This window comes from Micromesistius poutassou (genome assembly GCF_964030765.1).
Source record: "Micromesistius poutassou genome assembly, chromosome: 5".
Classification (NCBI taxonomy): domain Eukaryota; kingdom Metazoa; phylum Chordata; class Actinopteri; order Gadiformes; family Gadidae; genus Micromesistius; species Micromesistius poutassou.
The window spans coordinates 9502600-9519768 of record NC_140275.1 but is presented as its reverse complement, the minus strand read 5'-3'; the positions used below and the strand labels follow the sequence as shown (position 1 = coordinate 9519768).

At 48.6% G+C, this 17169-nt stretch overlaps 2 protein-coding genes across 3 annotated transcripts in view; one reads left to right on the top strand and one right to left on the bottom strand.

Moving 5' to 3' along the window:
* Positions 1-3767, top strand: part of mtx3 (metaxin 3) — a gene marked incomplete at its 5' end in the record, with an annotated part of 4943 nt that extends 1176 nt beyond the window's left edge. Inside the window, 7 exons of one of the 2 annotated variants that reach the window (XM_084468845.1) lie at positions 41-117; positions 243-335; positions 603-785; positions 894-970; positions 1248-1405; positions 1797-1888; positions 2105-3767. In XM_084468845.1, coding sequence (XP_084324971.1) covers positions 41-117; positions 243-335; positions 603-785; positions 894-970; positions 1248-1405; positions 1797-1888; positions 2105-2200 — 776 coding nt within the window. In that variant the 3' untranslated portion in view covers positions 2201-3767. The remainder of the gene's footprint in view (positions 1-40; positions 118-242; positions 336-602; positions 786-893; positions 971-1247; positions 1406-1796; positions 1889-2104) is intronic. The other variant, XM_084468844.1, reaches the window with a different exon arrangement.
* Positions 3768-4648: 881 nt separating this feature from the next.
* Positions 4649-16422, bottom strand: cmya5 (cardiomyopathy associated 5). The gene is made up of 14 exons (XM_084468610.1): positions 16160-16422; positions 14692-15337; positions 10892-14584; positions 8935-9030; positions 8470-8688; positions 8287-8309; positions 8068-8192; positions 7557-7691; positions 7290-7436; positions 6635-6782; positions 6126-6259; positions 5880-5985; positions 5512-5691; positions 4649-5413 (listed from the first exon to the last, which is right to left on the bottom strand). The coding sequence occupies exons 1-14, from the start codon at positions 16273-16275 to the stop codon at positions 5155-5157; spliced, it is 6027 nt and encodes a 2008-aa protein (XP_084324736.1). The 5' UTR covers positions 16276-16422; the 3' UTR covers positions 4649-5154.
* Between the last annotated feature and the right edge of the window lie 747 nt (positions 16423-17169).

The following is a 17169-nucleotide window of genomic DNA, read 5'->3' as shown; positions in this document are numbered from 1 at the left end:
ACATTCCATGCGTGGGATATGGTCTCCATCTACTCTGCAGTGACAACCCCAGAGCTGGTGTGTGGACACTCCACAGTGACAGAGCCGGCCGACATTCTCAACTTCCTGAGGAAACAGGTTCGCCTCTGTGCCAAGTCTGCTCCGTTTCCCCGGGCACGAATCATCAAGTTACCAGAACCATTTCAAAGGGCTGTGAGATCCACAGTTAACGTTCTTGTGTTGTTTTTTTTCCCCCAACATAGAGGTTTAACGCTGACTATGAGCTGACAGCTAGACAAGGCGCCGACACCATGGCCTACGTTGCGCTGGTGGAGGAGAAGTTGCGGCCGGCTTTAGTAAGAATAACCTCTCTCCCTCTCTCCTCTCTCCTCTCTCTTCTCCTCTCTCCTGTCTACTCTCTCCCCTCTCTCCTCTCTCCTGTCTTCTCTCTCTCCTCTCTCCTCTCTCCTCTCTCCTCTCTCCTCTCTCCGGTCTTCTCTCTCCCCTCTCTCCTCTCTCCTGTCTCCTCTTCTCCTCTCTCCTCTCTCCTTCATATATTGAGTGCTCCCCGTGCGGAGGAATACCTTGTCAGTAACCAGTCTTTGCGTTCCTGTTCGTGACAGTTGCATACATTTTGGGTGGATGCGGAAAACTATGCTAATCTGACGCGGCCGTGGTTCGCTTCCCGCTCGCCATTCCCTCTTAACTTTCTGGTCCCCAGTCGCCATGCCAACAATGCCCTGTCCCGCATCCTGCTGAGCAAAGTGGAGTCGCCGCTCTACTCCATCACAGAGGTGGAGGGAAAGGTAAACAAGCGCAGATGTTCTGGTTCCTGGCGGCCCCCTGCCTGTCTGTCTGTGTGTGTGTGTGTGTGTGTGTGTTTTTCTAACCCATGTTTCCTGGTCGTCCACCAGCTCTACAGCGATGCTAAGGAGTGTCTCAATCTCCTCTCCCACCGTCTGGGAGGAGACAACTACTTCTTTGGAAACTCGTACGTTTTGTGGATACATTTTTTTTAAAATGTTTTTGTGATTTGTAGAGTGGTAGTTTACGACACCAAAGTTCTAGTGAAAGAGTCAATTTCAATTTCCTCCTAGGTGTTTATTAGATGGTAAATTATCTGGAGAGCATATGGCCCTAAACGTTCTCCCTAAAGTTGCCTGTTTTTAAGTATCGCCATGTACTGGCTACATAGTTCCCCTTCTGTGTGCATGTTTTATAAAATAATATATATATATTTTTTATTGTGGTTGTTATCGACCCTGCAGGCCGTCCAGCCTGGACGCCTTCGTGTTTGGCTTCACGGCTCCGCTCCACAAGGCCGCTCTGCCCAGCAGTCCTCTGCAGAGCCACCTGCGCCAGCTGGCCAACCTCACTGGCTTCATCGACAACATCATCGCCGTTCACTTCAGCGGCAGCCGGCCCGGTCAGCCTCCCACACGTCCACTCCACCGCCTCCACTGGGGAGCCTTGCGTCTGCACACGCTGATGGGCTTTGTGCGAGCGCACACACACGCACTTGCACACGCACACATGCACACGCACGCACACACACACACACACGATAGCACCGGGGAGAGGCGATGGTGCGTGGTGAGCACACATGGCTGAACCAAACTGACATTTTCCATCCTTTCCCTCTGATGAAATGTTCTTTGGTGTCCGATTCGCAACCCCTTGTTTTCCATGTTTCTTTTTTTGTTTCGTTTCTACTGCCTAATGACCTAACTCCACTTCCGCTGCGACTAACTCCTCCCCCATCTCTTGTCCTTCTCTGCGGCTGTCTCCACACTCCTCTCTCTCTCTCTCTCTCCCAGGCTCTCCTCCCGTGCCCGTGCAGGAAACGGTGGACGCCAACCTCCAAAAACTAACACAGCTCGTAAACAAAGAGTCCAACTTGATAGAGAAGGTGCATCCGCTTTTTTCTACTTTTAACATTCGTGCTCTTTCCCACTGCGTCGCCTTTTCGGCTCGGCCTCTCTTCTGCGTCTCTCGCTCTGCATGCCCCCAGAAGTCTTCTTCGACGTCTCCAGATATGGGTTGTCGTCGCGTTGTGTTCTGTGTGTGGGTTTGTTGGAGCACGTTCCGTCCGCCTCGTGTTCACGGTTCCTATTGTGCTGTGCAGATGGATGACAACCTCCGCAGCAGCCCCCAGCACAAACCACGCCGACCGGAGCCTAAGCCGTGCCTGGCCAATGAGGGGAGCTCCACGCCTGCCTGACCTTTTGACCCCTAGAATCAATCCTCCATGAATGTCAACTGAGAAAAAAAAAAAAAAAAAACCTGCACATGACAAGATCCTGTGATATAAAATATATATTTATTTTTAATCTGATACAAAATGTTCCCAAGAATTGTATCTCATGTTCAAATATTATATCAGAATGGCCGTTGGGCTGGTGTTCTGGGTGGAATATGTGTGTGTGTGCGCGCGCGTACCTGTTGGATTGATGCTTATACCGACCTATTAACGGGAATGCTTTCTGATGTTTATGCAGTACGGATGATGATCTGTTTCAGGGATGTTGAGTAGGCAAAATGCATGCGAGTGATGTGGTAAGGGGAGGAATGGACGCCGTGGTATTAAATGACAACACTGCGGAAGGTTCAAAGGAAAACCACAGCAAATATAAAGTCCAGTGAGGGGAAATGGTGGCATGGGTTTGTGGTGGCCTGTAAGTAGTCTCTTTAAGAGGGCCAGTTATACTCATTTACATTTTTGTTTATTTTCTCATGTGCAATTCTAATATTCTCAATTTGCCCAATTGAGATCCACCCACATTTCTCCCTCCGAGACAAAAGATTATTGTTGACCATGTTCAGTATCAATGTAATAATTACCTTTATCACTGTCCTACATTATCAAACCTTGAAAGATATGCCCCAAAACTTAATCTGTGTGCAGAGGTTCACCCCCCCCCCCATGGAACAAACACATGAGTATTTTACAGGTTTCATGTACAGTAGGTAGAAAAGCATACATTTGGGATCAATCAATGACTTGATGGATCCCTCCCAATGCTTGATACAGTTGTAAATACATCAAATGAGTTATTTGTTATTTGTAAATGACTCCTGAAATCTGTAATTATTTTTCTCAAACAGGGCTAATGTGCAAATAGCGGGGCTGTTATCGTTTGGCTGTTATGTTTTCTTGAATGCACTGTGGTAAGTCAAAGGCCTTACAACTGTGCTTAGATCTGGCAACTAGGCTATCTTTTGTTATTACAATTGTACTTTGAGTCAGACGTTTATTTCCCTGAAGGAACACTGAAGTGCTTCAGCAGGGTCATACTGATGACTCAATGCCTACTTCAATGTATTTTGTTCTTCACATCTTAATGTCTCTCGCTGTGCCTGTTGAATGGTCTCCTTGAATGGCGTAAATACTGCATTTCCTTTGAGGATGTCTCTCGAGTTCCTTTGTTGCAATTCACTCTACAATCTCTCCCATGCCTTGTAAATAGCACCGTGAGATGAATCGATTCAATATTCAGAAATCTCATGTTTGACCTGCGTATGCTGTGATTGCTTTGGTGTGTTTTCATTTGAGGTCCTGCAGGTAAAAATAAATAAGCATTTAGTAAAGACTGACAGAGTTCTCTTGATAGAGATCTTAATAATTGTGTATGTGAATACCTTCCCTTTAACACTGCTGTGACCTGGGAGGGAGAATGGGGTTGGGTTACGTAAAGGACCATTGTGGTTCGTAAAGATAGTATAGGCACTATGGGAAAAATGACTTGACATTATGCAAAAAATCCTGTGAGGTTGCCATTTGTTGTGTCTGTCATGACCAGGTCTGCTTTTATGTTATACTGCTTGTTAATATTTACTTTATTACTATTGCGATATGAATATAATAAAAACCATGCCAATCCAGAAACTTGCTTTTCATTTAAATTATGCAATCCTATAAAACAATAGTTTTGCAGTTCAGCTAATTTTAAGAAGATATTTTCCACTTATCCACAAAACAAAAAAACATGGCCAAATGTTCTTGGACGTTGAAAGTTTTAAAACATCCAACTGAATGACTTCAGGGGAGCCGTGCCTGGGGTCCGTACTCCCAGAGAAACTTGTGCAAGTGTCCAGAAATGCCCGATGTGCAGCCAGGAAGTCTGTCCGTGGTCAGACTGTGTGACTAGCCAGCAGTTGTCTCCTAATCATCTGCAGGTTTTTAATTCATTTCCAACTAATTTTGCAATGTGGGATCGATTTAACTTTTTATTCATAATTTAGAATGGACAAAAAGTCCTGTGGCCTTCTAGTGGTGAGCATATTAATTATGAACTGATGTAGGGCCCCTTATATGTGCAATTGCTTTGGTACATACTAGGGAAATTGAAACAACTTTCTTTATTCAAGTTTATTCACTTTGGTTGAGCAAATACAAAAATAATACCTTTCTTTCAAGTCGAGCATGACAGTGGATTTAGTAAGGGTTTACATTTACATTACAACAGAGTTTGAAGAGGTTATTTACACAGAGAGCAGAGACCTATTCACAATATGAAATACGGATCATGTGCTACAGCATAACAATAAATTACTCACAAATCTCACAAAAGTGAGTGTTTGGTACTTGACATTGATCTACGGCTAAACATTGAGATTTCACTCCTTATTGATGGTTCTATGAGGGGAAGAAGCATAGTTTAGACAGAAGTCGTGTGTAAAAAAATATTTAATTAGGAGAATTAAAACAGCATCTCACCACCTGCATCCATTATAGTTACAAAAAAGTATAGTAGGAGGAATAAAAGTAGACTGTATATGACATTCAACTTCAATTCTACCAAACCACAGACATCAGGGTCATTCTCTATGAAGAATTCGAAAAACAAACAGGACTCAACACAGTCTTATTTCAAACAATTATGAATCAGTGATGATAATGTCGGCTACTTGCTTCTTCGTTTCATATTTACACACAGGGTAGGTCAACAGAATAACCTTGAAAATATAATAGAATATCCTAAAAATAAACTATTTAGTAATAAAAGAAACAATTGAATTTAGCATAATTTATTAAAGGGAGAGGGGGGGGGCATGATTTAGGTTTACTGCCTGTACTGTATACTGTATACTGTATACGCCGTCGTACCTGCTGACCTGCATCCTGGTCTGAACAATGGGCGGTACCATGAAGAATGACAAGCTCAGCACGTGCAGCTAGCTGTGGTCGGCAAACTCGGGCACCTCCGGGGCCATGCTGATGGCCAGACTACCGGGCTGCTCCAGGCCCAGAGTCGGGTGGCAGGGCCGGGCGAAGCGGTGGCGCAGGGTCCCCAACAGCTGCCCGCTGTGGGCGTTGTAAAAGGAGAGCCGGCCTTGCTGAAAGTCCATTAGGGTGCCCACTCGCTCTGGCATCTCAACCGCCACCACCACCACGTCAGACGTAACCCCGTTATGGAGCAACCGATACTCACAGCTGAAGAGATGAACACATGATGGACACATGGTGAACACATGCTGACGCTTTAAGATATTGATACTTTATAATGAAATACGTCTGTGAAATGCACGCACCTGGATGCCGTGGGGGTGCACTGCAAACACCATGACTTGCTGTTTTGCCCCAATTGGCTGCTGCTGCGATTGGCCGTTTCGTACGCCACTCCCAGCCGGTACGCAGCGCAGCCAGTCACCACCGTCTCCCAGTAGTATCGTCCCCGTGCGGGCAATAACTCACCCAGGACGGTGGGGAACCTGTCACACACACACACGCACGCACGCACACACGCACGCAGGTTTAAAAATAAAAAGTGTAATCATAGTGCACTGACACCGAGAGTGTATTTAGTTCATGGTTAGGTCTGTTTTTATCAATATTGTTGAACTCGCTGTGGCTAGTCTGAGGGCTGTGTAATACCACAAGAAGAGCGTGTTTGACTCACTGTGTGTGGTCGTGCGTGCTGCTCGGATCATAGCGGACGGCGGTCAGGTCCTCTGACAGCTCCAGGAGACGGTGCGCCGAGGCCTTCAGTAAACGGAGTCTCGTTCCTGAGATGCGAAACACAACACCGGGTTTAGAAACATGATATTAAGACGTGTGCGAGGAAGCTCAGGTTGTGGGCCACAAACAGCGTGGGATAAACGACTGGCGGGCCTGGTTAGGCGTGGCAGTCGGCGTGCTGCTTTACCCTTGGTGGATATCAGGGCAGCCTCGCTCTGTTCGCTGCCTCCGGCTTCGTTCACTGCTTTGATGTAAAACAGGTAGTTCTCATTGGGCTGCAGTAGAACCTTCTGCTCGGTGCCTTCGATGCCTGAGATGGACCTACACACACACACACACACACACACACACACACACACATACACACACACACACACACACACACACAGCACAGCCCAGACCAATGCACACACGCAGACACGCGCACATACACACACACACACACACACACACACACACACACACACACACACACATGCGTGCACACACACACACAAAGAAACACAGCGATTATTCAGAGAGTGCACACGTACATTTTCAGTCCGACAAAACATCCCGCTAAAAATAAATATAACAATTTGTACAAAAACTTGAAAAATGAATTTAGTACTCCAGGCAGAATGACACCAGTTTTTTTTCTTTCACATAACAAAACAGTTTGACGTACTACAGTGCCGGTCGTAGGGCCCTGCTCACCTGAGACCGTCCCCTTCCAGCTCGTACTGGCGGCAGTACTCCAGGGTGTAACTACAGCCCGGGGCCAGGGGATCAGAGGCCCAGCGCAGTGTGGCCGAGCCCCACAGCACACTGCAGTGCCCTGGGTCGATCACCGGCACAGAGGGGGCTGCCCGGTCCACCAGGTGGGGGGGGGGGGGGGGGGGGGAGAGAATGTAAATCAACACGGTGTGACGGTAGCTACGCTGCTGCCACTACGGGGATTCATTCAGCCTCAAAGTCAGACTGGGGTTGGTTGTATTCGGGATTCAGGCTGCATCATGCACTCAAAATCCTTGCCAGTCCACAGTGGAAAGATTCAGGAGCCCGACTTGGAGACTTCTGAACACCGTTCATGTTAATAATCAGCATCATATGGTAGGTAGGGAGAGTTGGAAAAAACCTCAGCCAACATAATTTCGAGCACAGAAGAAGATGATAACGCCAAAGACAAAGAGAATGCCGTCGACCACCAAAGTTATTCATTTAATTAAAGGAAAATCATGGAAACTAAAAATGGAAAAAAAAATCCTGTTTATTTCCATAACTTCAAGACCTTTACCAAAACCATGTGTTTATGAATCGTGAATGTCAAGGTTATTACGACAGGCACATTGGGAGGATGTGTTCAACTGACCCGTGCTGAAGGCCAGCCGCTCACTCGGCAGAGAACAGCCCGAATAGTTGACCGCCATCACCCAAACCAGGTAGGTCTTGTTGGGCTTCAGCTCCTCCAGGACGCAGTAGCTCTCCTTGACCGTCACGCGGTACTCCTCAGACACCGCTGGAGGGGGGGGGGGGAGAACCAGAGTGGAGGTGTGTAGGCTAATAACACCCGAGCCCACCATGTGTTGTCCTAACATCTCCTGCAGCGGTATGTAGCCGTGCGATTGTTAGGTGATACCTCCTTGGGGGTCCTCCACGCAGTAGACCTGGAAGCAGTCTATGATGTCCCCGGGGTTCACGTTCCAGTACACCGTGACGCTGGTGCTGGTGGCCGAGCCGGGCTCCTGGGGTTGTAATGTGGGTATCAGGGGCACTAGGGGTTTGGACCAAGGAAGACGTGGTTGTTTGCATCATGTGTGTACTGTATTTATACAAAAAAAAAAGATTTAAACCCCCCATCTATGGACTGGAACAGCCCCGCAACCCCCCCCCCCCCCCCCCCCCCCCACCCTCAACGGGATCCTGATGATCCTTATGCACCTAGTCATTTTAACCTTTTGAAGTCATACCAGCACTTTATATTCTGTGAATATTTGAACATTAGATATATTAATGTGTCCACTCCACCGAGAGCCAAGGTAAAGAAATCTTTGTTTCATACCGCACTGAGAGTGTGTTTATTGAATGACAATAAAGCAAGTCTAAGTCTTAGTCAAGTCTAAGCTGTGTCTGGGGCCCGGGGCACCTACCCGGGATCCCCTTGCGTTGTTCTTGGTGTGCGCTGGACTTGTTTCCCTTGGTGTAGTTCTCAAACACCAGCAGGCCTTTGGGCCCCAGCTCCAGAGACATGGCGCTTTTCAGAGCGGCCTTCAACCTGATCACACAAGCACAGCGTCGGTATGCTAGAACACACTCTCACGCGTTGGCAATGCAACTTCTCATGTTCCACCACAGTGAAAGCGCGTTACCTTTTCTCAATGTCTTCGGGTGACTAACGGGAGAGCACATTGAAGAGAGATGGATCAGAAATGAGTCATCAATGACAGACCTCAAGTCAATGGCCGATGACGAGGGAATGACCAATATCTATATACATATACATATGTGTGCTTTGAGACATCCGGGCGTTTGGATCCACTGGACCAACTCACCCGGGCCTCGGTCTCAGCCTCCCGGGCCGTGGTCTCCAGAATGCCCTTGGCCGAGTCGATGTTCTCCTGGGAGGAGACGATCTGGTCGTAGAGCTGCTCCAGCTTGGCCTTCTTCTCCTCCTCCATGCCCAGAGACATGCCGTTGTACTGCTCCAGCACCAGCGCCATCATCTCCTCGTTCTGGCCCTGCATGTTCTCCTCGATCTCAGCACACTGGTCCTGGAGCAAGGGGAGAATAGGGGAGAATAGGGGCATTGGGGTCGTGTCCTGCTGTCTGACATGACCTAGATTGTTTAATAAATCCCACAATGTACATACTAATCTTCAGTCAATCAATCGGTCAATCAGGGATTAGGTTATGGAAACCGTACCTTAGCAAGGATATTAAAGCCATAGTATCAAACACAGTGGCCCTTATTGTATTCATTGTTATCTTGTAAAGGGGAGTCATTTGCACTGAGGTACCTCCACAGAGTTGTAAGCAAGCTCCAGCTCGGAAACCAGGTCCTCTATGTTCTCTGACCTGGCCTGCAGCTCTGAGATCCAATCGCTCAGCTTCTCCTGTTGCAGAAGAAGGGGGATTCACGGACGCACAAAGCACAGTTCTACACATCGTGACCTTTTGCTCAAAATGCACACGCAAAGGTTCAACTCCACGTGTGGTCGTTGTTCAGAGACGTTGTTGATGCCAGGGTACGGAGGACATTCCCTGCAAGAGTCAGAGTCATATTCCAGAAATCTGAACACTGGCAACCCCCACATCCAGCTCCCCATCTCTGGCCTACTTAACACCGGCTTGCAGACATTGATCTCGGTAGGTCATGTTGTGGCCACTCTATCTCCCTCTGCTCCTGAAGTCACTCATGCTAATCTCCAGCAGCAAGGTGTTTACGCGTTTATTTGTTGGCTATGAGAGCCTTTCATTGTGTGTTTGTGTGTGTGTGTGTGTGTGTGTGTGTGTGTGTGTGTGTGTGTCTTTGAGTGCATAATGTAGATGTGTGAGAGAAAATACTAAGTCTACCAGGCCTGCCTATATAAATACGTGGTATGCAGTATGTGTCAATTTGATCGTCATTTGTATGCAAAGATGTTGGCTAGCTGTTCAAAGAAACAACTCCATTAGAAGACTCCAGAACAGACTTCTGAGGTCAATATGTAATGTGAATACAAATGTAATGTGTTTTTTGCCTCATCATTCTGGATACGGCACTTTTTACATATACTACAGAATGTCAGAGAATGTAGTAAATCACAATCTCAATGTTGTTTTATGTCTCTCAGACGTAGAACTCCTTGTTCTCAAAAATACACCACGCCTACTGGAGAGAAACTACGCAAACGTCTGAGTGACCCTATAATGACCAAAATAGCTGGTTGACCCTATACTGACCCAAAAGGACAGCTAGGGGAAACAGTGTCATCGGATCACATGTCGGGCCATACCCTGATGATACCACTATGGATCTGTCCACAGATCAAAGCGGAGCGTGACATCACAGCAGCTCAATGTGCAAAGCAACGAGCCAATGACTGACTGACAAATTGCAATCTCCTGGCGTCTCTGGGAAGGTCTTAGCAAGTGATTAAATTTAGCTCCATTCAAATGAGTGGTGGGCAAAAGTTGTGCTGGTTAATGCGCCATCACGGAAATAATCTAGAATGTTAATGATCAATTGATATGAGGAGGAGCTGCAACGAGATGGAACATCTCGTTATTGGCCATTATTACCATCAATAACAAATATAAGAAGAAAATTGTGCTATTTGCGATGCATGTGAAAGTAGTTTACCATTTGCCATATGATTAGGATAGATTTCTTATCTCCATGAATATGATTCATGTTAGTGGCAAATTTTTGCTTTTAGTGAGAAAAAGTTTTGAACGCCATATTTGGTAGCGTTTGCGTCACGTCACTGAATGAATGCAGATGCTCGCGATCAGTGTTGTGCATGAACTAGTTCAAAAGAACTAGTTCATTGAACAAGTTCATTTTTCTATGAACTTTGAACTGAACTTAACACATTTTAAACTAAAGAACTTGAACTTGAACTAGTTCAGATTTTGTGACATTCTGAATTGATGCTTAGGTCCAGATGACATGTTTATTAAATAGAGTTACTGCCTTAGTTGTGATGAATGAAACAGGTGTACAAATAATATCCACAACAATCTGAGATTGTAGTGATGGGCAGCTGGTAATGGAGAGGACTCATTTTAAAAGATAAGCACAGAATACCTACTCCAACTGTTTTTCTTCGGTTTCTAAAAAAAAAACTGTCAATGAACTGAACATGAACTAGTTCAAAAACTGAATTGGTGTGAAACTATGAACGTGAATTCATTCATTTTCTTTTGTATGAACTGAACTTTGAACTAGTTCACGTGAAGTGTGAACTTGCACAACACTGCGACACGCGGTACCTTGATGTCTTCGTAGGCCTCGTCCACGGACGTCCGCTCGTGGCCCTGGTGCTCTCCAGAGGCGCAGGCCTCCTCTGACAGCAGACAGCCACAGGCCAGGCAGAACCAGTTCATCCCCTGCAGCTCAGCGGCAGCCCTGGCCTGGCTCTCCTCCTCGGCGTCAATGATATCATACTCCGCCTCGATGGACTCCTCCCTGGGCAGGAGCCCTGGCTCCCGCTCCTCCGGCCTAATCTCTGTATCCTGCTTCACCGTCTCCTCCTTGGATCGGAGCTGTGGCTCCTCTGCGTCTGGTTTCTCCTCGGGCGCTGGCATCGCTCTTGCTTCCTGTTTGGTTATTATCTCATAATCGAGTTCCTCAGCGGTCTGATCCATCTCCTCGACAGCCTCTCTGTGTAACGCAGCCTGTGGGAGTTCATCTACTGTGGGCTGCGGCGGACCCTGTTGGTCTGCACCGTCTTTACTCGACTCTGGGACAGGGCTAACCTCCGCCACAGGGCTAACCTCCGCCACAGGGCTAACCTCCGCCACAGGGCTCACCTCCACCACAGGGCTCACCTCCGCCACAGGGCTCACCTCCGCCACAGAGCTCACCTCTGCCACAGGGCTCACCTCCACCACAGAGCTCACCTTCGGCACAGAGCTCACCTCCGCCACAGGGCTCACCTCCACCACAGAGCTCACCTTCGGCACAGAGCTCACCTCCGCCACAGGGCTCACCCCCACCACAGAGCTCACCTTCGGCACAGAGCTCACCTCCGCCACAGGGCTCACCTCCGCCCCAGAGCTCACCTCCTCCCTTTGTATTCCAGACAGGACCTCCTCAACATCCACAGGGAGTGAGGCGGAGTGCCCACGCGACTCTTTGGCAGGCAGCGCTTTCTCTTCGGGGACGGGGTCGCGTCGTCGTATGTCTGGTTCAGGTTGTGCGGTCGAAGGTTCGGGTTGCGACGGAGGAGGTGCTGGGCGTGCTGTCGGAGTGCGCCGGTCACCACACGGGCTCCCGGCGTCGGGCGGACCCCCGGCGGTCTGCTCCGTCTCCTCGACGGCCCCTCTGTGTGACGCCGCCGCCGCCGCCGGTGGGAGGAGGTCGTCCACTGTGGGCTGCTGTTGGTCTGTACTGTCTTCACTCGTCTGTGGGACCGCAGAGGCTCTGTCGGCCTCTGGCTCGACATCGTCTCTGTGTATGTCCATCGCAGAGCTGACCTCCGCCACAGGGCTCACCTCCGTCACAGGGCTCATCTCCATCGCAGAGCTCACCTCCACCACAGAGCTCACCTCTGCCACAGAGCTCACCTCTGCCACAGAGCTAGACTCCACCACAGAGCTCACCTCCACCACAGAGCTCACCTCCACCACAGAGCTCACCTCTGCCGCAGGGCTCACCTCCGCCACAGGGCTCACCTCCGCCACAGAGCTCACCTCCGCCACAGGGCTCACCTCCTCTCTTTGTATTCCAGACAGGTCCTCTAGGGGGGTGAAGCTCCGGAGGCGAGAGAGCGCTCCGCCCTCTTCCTCCAAATCCCCGTCTGCTGCTTTCTCTTCTTCTGCAGCATTAGACGGATCCGGTTGTAGTTCAGGTTCAGGGTGTGTGAGTGTAGGTTCGGGTTGGGTTGGAGGAGATGCTGGGCGTGCTGGTGGAGTAAGCAGGTCAGCACATGTGCTCACCGCTTCGGGCAGACCTTCAGGATCACTCTTGTCAACCCTCGCTGACGACCGACCTATGTCTATGTCCATTTCTACAGCTTTCCCCTTGGGGACCAGGAGGACAAAGTCCTCGCCGACATTGACTGTGTGATGGGTGGTGACTGAAGATTTTTTAGTTGCACCTACATCCAATGGCAGCTCTTTTTTGTCTAATACTTTAAGGGTAACTGGCTCCTCTTTTGACTCTGATGGTTGACTCTGATCAGTTGCAGAAATGTCAGTTAGATTCAAGTCTAATCTGGGCTTGGCTTCTGCCTCAACCTCAGGTTGCTCTACATGTGTTTTAATGTCTGGCTTGTGATTGACAGCCATGACGTTTGAGTTCAGGATTTGGATCTCTGTTTTATCCGGTGCTTCTTCTACTACCCCTACTGCCGATTGTACTGCAGCTTTACTATCAATAATAATTGGAGCAGGTTCATCCCTTTCAATCAAAGCTGAATCAATTTCCCCACTTAATGGCTCATCATTCGTTTTCACAGCTTCAAGTGCTTCCTGGGTTAAGGCCTCATCTACTTCTACTGCGCCTGTCACATCAACTTTGGCTTCTGTTATCTCATCTACTTGGTCTTCTTTCTGAACTGCAGCCTCTTCAGTCACACTCTCCTTAATTTCAGCTTCATCTGGAACCTCTTCATTTCTGGCAGGGACTTGAGTTATGTCTACAATGTCACTTTTGGCCTCAGGTTTAATGACTACGTCAGGCACAATCATTGTAGATGTCTCCTCTTTAGCCTCGACAACCGCTTCAGCTTCATTACTTGCTTCCTGTAGCTGAGATTCAACTTGTGGTTCAGGGCCAGGTACCTCTGCTCTCTGTTGTTCCTTACTTCCTCCCATATCTACTACCTCCATTTCCACCTCTTGTGTCTCAGGGAGACTTTCTGTTTTGTCAACGTCACTCCCAAAGGGTTCACTTTGAACTTTCGTTTCCTCCTGTTTCACTTCCATATCTTTAATAGTTTCCTTCTCATCCAGCATCTCTGTTAATTCTTCTGGGCATGTTTGTATCAGGCTGACCTTCTCATCTCTCACCGCAGATGGCTCTGCTTCAACAACCTTCATTTGGGTAACCGCGTGCTCCTCCTCTCCCTTGTCCTTTGTAGATTCTAGATCTTTCTCAACTGCACATTCCTCCTCTCTCCTCACTTCCTCACTCTTCACCTGCTCCTTCTCTTCCACTTCGTCCTTAACCCGTGTCAGACTCCCGGTCATTTCAAAGACATTCGGTGACCACATCCTCCTCCTGCTCCTCCTCTCCTTCTCACCCCCCGCTGAATCCTTCTCTGGTTGGACCTCCACCATAGAGGTTTCGTCTCTCAGGGTGAACATCTCCAGGTATCCGTCCGTGTCCTCCGAGTCTGACAGACGTCTGACGAAGACCTTCTCGGGGACCACCGGCCCGACCTCAGAGCACTCCCCTTCGCTGGCCGCCCTCTCCCCCACGGCGTCCTCGTACAGGTCAGAGTACATGTAGGACATGGCCGTGGGCTCGTCCAGCAGGATCTGGTCGATGATCTTAGGGGGGCCAGGGGAGAGGAAGATGGGCGTGAGGACGGTCTGCTCGCTGCAGAACAGCACCGAGCCGTTGTCCTTCTGCGACCTCTGGCTCGCCCTTCTCACTCTCATCTTCTCTCTGGAATTCTCCTCCTCAGCCTCCTCCCCACCCCGTGGGGCATGGCCAGAGGCTGCTTGAGTCTCGTTCCCGTAGAACATCTGATCCAGGTGATCGCCGGCCAGCTCTGTGTCGGTGACAAAGACGAAGGACTCGTCTGACGCGGTGGGGCTGTCTGTGGAGGTCTCCTGTGCCGGCGTCTCCTCCTCCCCCTGCAGTGTCACTGCCGGGACGTTCACCTCCTCGGGTGACTCTGGAGCTCGCTCATCAGGAACCACCGCGTCCACCAGGGTGAACTGCTCAAAGTAGTCCATGTCGCCAGTGCTGCGTCTCTTTATTTTTGAATCCCCAAACGTAGCGTCGGTAGAATCCTGTTCAGAGAGAAATTGACAATTTACAATCAGAAAGAGTTTTGTTTTGTTATTAAACCATTGTATTTATTTTAATAATAATATGAATAATTATGATTATCTATTACCTCTTTGCTCTTTACAATCTCCACCTCTACATCTTCTGACAGGTCTTGACTCTGTGGAGAAACCTTTCTGGACTTAATCCCGGGCGTCTTGTCCAGATAGCACAAGTTGTCCGGGAGCTCTATGCTCTCCTCCTCGTCCACGGTGGGCAGCTTGGACGGCACTCTGATGTTGAGAATCTCATAGCCCTCCGAGATCAAACTGAACAGCTGCTGATCTTTGTCCTTGATCTCCTCCAAGTCCGTCTCCCCTTGTGCCTTCTCCGGCTTGGGCACGTTGGGGACGGAGACCTCCGCCATCTCCAGCCTCTCCACCCCCAGAGCCGAGCCCGACCTCGAACTCCCGGGTCTCCTGAGCCGGTCGCTCAGCCTGCTGCTGCTCCTCCCCCCCGAGCGGATCCTTCTGCGGACGATCTGCTCGTCGTCGAAGACGATGCTGATCTGGCCCTGAGCGCCCGAGCCGTCCACGCTGTATCCCTCGGAGATGGAGGTGGTCTCCGAGCCCCAGGGGGTGGAGCAGCGGCTGGAGGCCGTCTCCCAGACGATGCCGCTGTCCTCGCTCTGGACCGTCACCATGGAGAAGGACGGGTCCACCATCAGGCACTGCAGCTTGGGCTTCACTGACGGGTCCTGCACTGCTTCTCGGAGGCTGGTGGAGAGAGAGCAACGACCAGAGTGGAGGTCAGAACCAACACTGGGGACTATTTAAATGGTTTCGGATTGAGTCAAAGGGGCTGACTCAAGAGGGTGAAATAGCTAGGAAGCCCTAATTAATGTTGGCAACGTTCATGGAAATACAAGCCGAGAACAAACTAATAAATCAAATTAAGTGAAAGCATAAGTGAAACTGCATATATCAATATTAAGTAGAAGCTGATTTCCCAATCACATAGCTTCAGTACTTGGTTTCCTTCCACTATAACCTGAGAAGTTCCTCGCCACTTAAGGCGAGGGAGTCAGACTTCAGCCAAGTGAGGATACAATCGTGTGGAATCTAACTATTAAGCAACATTGGCCATTAATACCACATTACTGTAACAACTCACTCAGCCGATCGGTCGATCCTACTGACTCTGTACATCACTATGTGTGAGTAGAGACGTGAGTCATCACTTGCACAGATCAAATGAGACTCAACCGTCGGTGCTTGAGGTACACAGTGTACAATGAAGGACCTCAGATATTGACCGCTTATGGCAAGCCTTCAGTGATTAAGGTTTTCAACCATTTGCACAAAGAATACCCTTGAAATCAGAGCAGGACTACCCTGAAGGTTCTCCAAATGCTTTGCTGCCAAACTGGACCGACTGACAGCTGATCAACACATACAGGCCCACAGAATTCCATGAATGTTGTTTCCTCAAAACAACCTCGCCGAGTGGTAGAGTCAATCTTTGATCAAATGAACGAGTAACATTTGTTGACAGCAAGTGAGCGCCGCATCATTACAACACGCAGGCAGATTAAACACCTGTTTCGAAGTTCCTCCACTTCATCTTCCTCGTCTTGGTCGATGGCACCAGGAGACACACATTGAAACCCTTCCAGGTCTGCCATCTCCGACTCGAGGCTGTCACACCCCTCCATTCAGGTTAATCCAGTGGCTCTTGCTTTGTTCCGATTATTTTCGCGGCAGTAATTTGGCGTCCCTCCCCGATGTTTTCAGGCACTTTGCGTTTGTGCAAGTGCTCTGCCTGCTTGGGGCTTTCCAAGTTTGGGGGCTTCTCGACTGACTCAGCCAGGGACAGAAATAGACTGAATAGGGGAGTGAAAGAGTGCCGGAGATATAGTGAAACTATAGTCAATGGGCAGAGCAGGAGCCATGTGACAGAGACGACTCTCCCAAGGCCTTCCACTACCAACAGAATAACGCCTATTCGTTGATTTTCTGTTCACTTTGAAGAAGGCCTGCTTACACATGGACAGTATGACAGGCTTGTATATACGTATACTGCTGGAGCTGGGGCTGACTTGAATTGTGCAATGTGACTTTAAGATCAGAATTCCCCCTTCTAGGTTAAATATAGGTTGTGACATGAAACAGTACCCCCCATGCCCCTGGTGGCAGCACTAAACAGGGACATAGGGGGACATGCGCACTCACATCTACATACTTTGTCCATCTATCAGGTCTCTATGTTGACATCATAATATCGCTAAGCAGACCACAACCGAACCAAAACAACAGATATAGACATCCAAATGCTTATCTTGGTATCTGCACAGCAGTCCTTAGTCCTTTCAAGTCCATACAAAGTTTTTGCATAGAAAATGCAAAATCTTGTAAATGACAGAGGGTTAATCATTTGTATGTACAATTTTAAGGTAATTGTTGAAATTAGTATTATGGCACGTTATGTAATTCAATTATTGGAAAACCTGTTTAGTGAGTATAGCTACCTAATAAACTGACAAGATTCTTTATTAAATTTTATTATATCTAATAACCCTAAACTTATATACACACACACACACACACAC